We start from the raw sequence: 6,058 nt of genomic DNA on the forward strand, positions 1-6,058 counted from the left end.
AAGAAGTGTTTAATGTGTATCTTGATTTGAAAAAAAAAAAAAAAGGATCTGCTTGGTGAATGGTAAGAAGTGTTTAATGTGTATCTTGATTTGAAATAAAAAAAAAGGATCTGCTTGGTGAATGGTAAGAAGTGTTTAATGTGTATCTTGATTTGAAATAAAAAAAAAGGATCTGCTTGGTGAATGGTAAGAAGTGTTTAATGTGTATCTTGATTTGAAATTTAAAAAAAGGATCAGCTTGGTGAATGGTAAGAAGTGTTTAATGTGTATCTTGATTTGAAATTTAAAAAAAGGATCAGCTTGGTGAATGGTAAGAAGTGTTTAATGTGTATCTTGATTTGAAATAATTTTTATGAATAATTTAACATTTGTCTCAAAATAAACAGACGGTAATATAAAAAGAATTATCGACTAGTGATATAATGAGAACATGGTATAAGTCACAATATGAATTCTTAATTTTTTTTCAGACAACTTTTTCATATCTAGAAACAGTTTTAGGCTCCTAATATATGCATTTCGAGACATTCCAAAAGTATCTTGGAAGCTTAGTAAAATATTTTCATACTATACTTTGCATGTTTTAAGTTGTTTAGCATGGTTTCTACCATATCCTCCTTCCACAAGTCAGTATCAAAAAATAAATCTTTTAAAAAAAACAACTTACAAATTAATATTGACATGTATTATTTCAAGTAATTTTATAATGTTGGATAAAAAACAGGCATGTTATACCAAGGTTACATTTTCCAAATTTCTTCTACAACAGTAGTTTAACCTGATAATTGTTGTTTCCATGTTCTCCGAGTAAGCTATAATGTATTATTGTTACTTTCATTAATGGTATTTAGTATATTTAAGGTTATTACTTTTTATTCAAGCTTATTGATTATGACTGTACTTTTATTATAAAGATTTTTGCATTGTTAGTTTAATGTATGTATTGAAGACTAACTTAAATCTCGTGAGCTGGCCGAATCTTTGGAGTTATATTATTGGTATGTGGCTGAAAATATCATTAGCAAGGAAGGTATCCAGCAGACGAAACAATGAATACTAGTCTTTTTATAAGTACAAACATAAGGAAGGTTTAATTACTAAGTAAATAGCTTACTCTGATTGGAACTTGATCATTGAATTAAAGTTGTTATAGCAAGCATGTTTTTTGACATTAAAAAGAAAAAAAGCCATATTTGAAATACGTGTGATGTAGTTAAGAAAAATAAATATTTTAAACTTGCTGAAAAATAGTAATAGTTTAAATATTATAGTTATAAGATGTTAATAAATCATTATGATTTTGATATTTTGTAAAGTTTTAAATGGCATAAGTAGAAGTCGCTACTCATAATTATTGTAAAAGTGAACATGATTAGGTGTTTAAATTATGACTTGTTTGAAAGGTAAAGTTCCGTGGTTCTGTCTCTAAGTTCTTCTAATATTAAGTTATCATTACAATGCAGATAATGAACTGACTAAGAAAAAAAGTGGATGGGGGCTATATTTTCACCCCTGTGTTTGTGTGTGTACGTTGGTCAGCAATATTTCTCAAACAGCTGAATGGATTTGGACAAACGTTGTTACATTTGGACTATGACCCAACTTAGAAGTGATTAGTTTTTGGAAAGTCAAGGTCATGAAAATAATAAAAAAAAAAAATCCCTATCTGGATGGGGATGAATCTTTCACACTGAATTTTAATGAAACTTAGTGGACGTATGTAGAGTATTATTCCTCATTGTCCCACTAAAATTGGTCCATGTCCTTTAATAACGATGGACGTACGAACAGTTTTTGTGTTGTTGTTTTGTTTTAGGGCTGAATGTGATCAATACTGTGTGGGATAGGTGTGCATTGTATTGAGTTCCCTTCTAGTTACTGAGGTGACTGTTAGTTTTATCTTGCTTTGATCAAAAGGTAATATTAGTTGAGCAGAGAACATTTTAACATTGTGTCATATTTCTTTTGGTAAAATTACAATTGTAAAGTGAAAAAAATGTTATTAAAAACTGTTAACTTGAAATGTGGACTAAATTTGTTTAAAGAAGCTTATGGTGGATAAATGTAGTGTAAAGATAACTACTTGTTGGTATAACCACTATGAATATACTTATAAACTAAAGTAAAAGCCATACTGTAGTTACTTCTATTTTTATGTAAATAGTATCTGTCAAGTTTATAGTTAAAAAAAAAAAAAAATGGTTGCAACTAAGGACAGAGGCTGCCCAAGGTAACTATTAGTTGAAGGTAGTAGAAAAATGTTTTGATGAAATATATGAAACTCTGAAGTGAAAAATAAAAGCTTGTAACAATTTTTGATTGATTTGTGAAACTTGATAATTCCAACTGATATTTATTTTCTCCTATGGAAAACAGTAGTTTACTGGAATTGTCAAGGTTGCAACATTACTGCTACAAAACCTTCTTCAAAACCATGTGGAGAAATATTATCTGGCCCAGGAGCTTTACCATTTTTTCTTAACAAGCTCAGAATTAATGTGATCATCTTGTTTCCATCTAGTAACTGTGAAAAATGAGGAATGTTGCTTCAATTTTCATTAATAAAAACTTATGGTACTATTTAACACTTTTACCTTGTAGTGGTATAACGAAATATTTTTCAAAAGATATTAAAATCTTAACTTTATAGTTCTTTCATGTTCACATCAATTTTATTTTTTATTTTTTTAAGTTGGCCAACTAAACTGAGCATTTTTTTTTATTACATACATCATATATTTACTCATTTTCTTGACCTTTTTTTTTTTACATTGTTATTATTATTGTTATTATAGTTCCTGGTGGTCTCACGTAGAAATGGGTCCTCCTGACCCAATTCTGGGTGTTACAGAAGCCTTCAAACGAGATACTAATCCAAAGAAAATCAACCTTGGAGTTGGAGCATATAGAGATGACCAAGGAAAACCATTTGTGCTGCCTAGTGTTAGAAAGGTGTGTGTGTGTGTGTAACTCTCTTTATTTATTTATATAGCACTTTCTTAAAATACACAGATTTTCTGCAAAGCAAAATATTGAATTAGAGGTTCAATGGATATTATGTTAGAGTATAGATCTGTTACTTTTTAAACTAAGAGAGAAGATGACAAAAACATTAAAAGCACAAATGCAACACAATGAAATATCAACAGTGTCAGGCTGTTTATGCCACACTACTTCAGTTAAGTGTTTTTGAATTATTTTTATTTGATGAGGTATGCTTGTGCATTACATAATTTGATCCAGTAATGTGAGATGCATGTATACTGAGTGATCTACAACTTGTGTGTTGGGATTATTACTTAGACATGGTGTAAAGGGCAATAAAACAATAGAATTAAGTATAAACATATGTATATTGTTACAAGCTTTAAGCCATTTGGGATGAACAATTGTAGTTTCTTGTTAAAATTTGCAATATTCTATATGGGGGGGGTAATTTAGATTTACTCCCTAATTTTTTATGGTGGTTACAAGGTCGGTCAATTTGACTGGCCCAATATAGGGTTAGGGTAGAGAAAATAACGCATGTAATATAAAGTTTTACTGAAAAAAAATGCATGATATTTATTTATTTAAGAGGTTTTAGAGATTATGCAAATAAAATTCAATGATTTTCAGATAAAGTATTTTCTATCTTAAAATAAAAATTACTTTGCACTCAAAGCAGTCATGGACAAATCTTTATTAAAAATACTTAATTAAAAAATGTTTTTTTTGTATATCAAAGCCTTGTAATATTTAATAAAAGCTTACCATATTTCATGAAGATGCACACAAAATATTTAAAAAAAATTATAGTGTGGAATTTTTAAAGGTCAAATTTGGGTCACAAACTCGGTTGAATCAACCAAGCCCATAGCAAGAGTTAGCAGCCCAACCATCTCATAATTATCAGATATGAGCTTCCCTATATCATCCCTCAAAGGTTCTTCTCCCATCCTAATGTATTTTCCATACCCTTAATTGTATTTGTAGAGATCCATATTATTATTATTAAATGTTTTTTTGTTGTTTTTTTTACATTTTCAACCACCCTTTTTTCTCGTTGGTTTTGATTTCCTAATTTCCCATTTGACCACCTTTCTTTTATCCTCTAAATCTTCCATCATTACAGTCAATGTAAACTTCTTACATTTACAATGCTTGTTTTTAATTTTTGGCCCGGCATGGCCAGATGGTTGGGGAGCTCAACTCTCAATCTGAGTAAAAGAGTAGCCCAAGAGTTAGCGGTGGGTGGTGATGACTAGCTGCCTTCCCTCGTGTAGCTTTGGGTGAAATTCAATTTTATCCCCTATGTGAGCCAACCTGATTTTTTAGTTACAGCCACCTTTTTTGTTTTTAAGAAATATTTAAGAATATATTTAAAAATTATTTCCACTTTTAATCAGTATCTCTGACTAATTCTGTTGCTCAATTCACAGCAGAAAATCCTTGTTTCATATCTTCAAAACTTGCTGTTGTGAAATTTGGAACCAAAATATCACTATTCCTTATCTCCATACGCAGCAAAACATCAAATCTAATTGAGCAATGATCACTTGCACCCAGATGTTTCCCAATCTTAACCCTAATAGCTATTTTTTTATTAGAAGCTAACAATCAATCTAAAATAGCATTGCTCTAAGTAGTCCTCGACCAATTGATGGAGAAAATTATCCTGAATAGCTTCTAAAAGATTTGACAAAGAATTCCCCAAGATTATTTCTTATCTTACACTGAAATCTTGTCTCTATTAAATAACCTATAAGTATGTTTTTACAAGAAATGTGTCATCAAATTGTTGACATTTAACTAAGTTTCAGTTATACCCATTATATCAAAATCTTTTATTCCAACTAGTGCTGTAGTCAGCTTTGGCTTCAATCAAGTATTGAATTTAAAAACATCCAAAATCTGGGTAATTGAAAATGGCATCTAAGTCCTAATCTTTGTGGCAACTTGCGCGGTACTGAAAGTTAGTGTCAATAATTGGTTTAGTTATAAAAAACATGTTCTGAGTAACAAAGACTGACCACCTGCTGAAAGTCAAGGATTCAGAGAACAATAGGGGTTAACAACAGACATGATTTGAGAAGTGGATTTCTGGGGAAGGTGGGGGTTTTGAGAAGTTGGGGCTAAGCATTGAAAGTTGAAAGTAAAACTTAAATGTTCTGTTAGTGATTATTCGGTTAAATGTAATGAACATCAATTTTGTTTTTGTTTCTAGTTGCTGTTTTTTTTTTGGGGGGGGGGCGAGGGGAGAACCTAGTATTTGGCCAAATTTTATGACCCATGCATCCCTATTACAAAGATAAAAGTATAAAGAATAAAGTTGAACTGATCCCCAAATCTTTCAATCATATAATATATCTGGAATATTCAGAAATTTCATTTAAATCGTCAAGATAACTTTTGTCAAGAGCAATAGTTTTTCTCTCTTCAAGTTTCTATAAAAACTGTTGATTTCATTCGTTCAGATGAATAGTGTATAAACACTAAAATATAAAATGCAGATTTAACTGATAAAATGTTGCTTTTAAGTGTAAGTTAAAATTTCTGGTTAACGAAAGACAGTTGTGGTAGCATTAATCATATTTGCGATTTATTTTCATTTGGAAAAACCATTGGCTAATATGATGAGGTTTAAGAATTTCGAATTCTGTAAGATTTAATTTAAATAAAAACTTTTATCAGATGTTATCTTATAGATTCATCGGCATGCACATTATATGAATAACGTATTTCCCCTAGGCTGAGGAGCTTATGATGGCCAGACACATGGACAAGGAATATGCTGCCATACATGGTTTGCAAGAGTTTTGTCAAGCATCTGCTAGCCTAGCATTTAGTGAAAACAGTAGCGTCATCAAAGAAGGATTGGTGGGTCATAGTGTTCTTTAATTTCATAACATTGGTTCACTCTGTTGTTTAATATCTGAAATAGAGATACAGTTGTCTTTATGTAAATTATAGATAGAAAAAAAGAATGATGTTAAATAAGTTACTTTCATCAGAATTGTGAAATAGAGTAAAAGTAATTCATGCATGTAACCTTTTAAAAATCTTGAATTAAAAAATG

General features: G+C 30.3%; 1 protein-coding gene across 1 annotated transcript in view; it reads left to right on the top strand.

The window, feature by feature from the left end:
• The first annotated feature begins 2,779 nt into the window (after window positions 1-2,779).
• The window catches only part of LOC106474906 (aspartate aminotransferase, mitochondrial-like), a 21,042-nt gene continuing 17,763 nt past the window's right edge, over window positions 2,780-6,058 (top strand). Inside the window, exons 1-2 of the mRNA XM_013935604.2 lie at window positions 2,780-2,952; window positions 5,731-5,859. Coding sequence (XP_013791058.1) covers window positions 2,818-2,952; window positions 5,731-5,859 — 264 coding nt within the window. The 5' untranslated portion in view covers window positions 2,780-2,817. The remainder of the gene's footprint in view (window positions 2,953-5,730; window positions 5,860-6,058) is intronic.

Source organism: Limulus polyphemus, unplaced genomic scaffold (assembly GCF_000517525.1).
Source record: "Limulus polyphemus unplaced genomic scaffold, Limulus_polyphemus-2.1.2 Scaffold7840, whole genome shotgun sequence".
Classification (NCBI taxonomy): domain Eukaryota; kingdom Metazoa; phylum Arthropoda; class Merostomata; order Xiphosura; family Limulidae; genus Limulus; species Limulus polyphemus.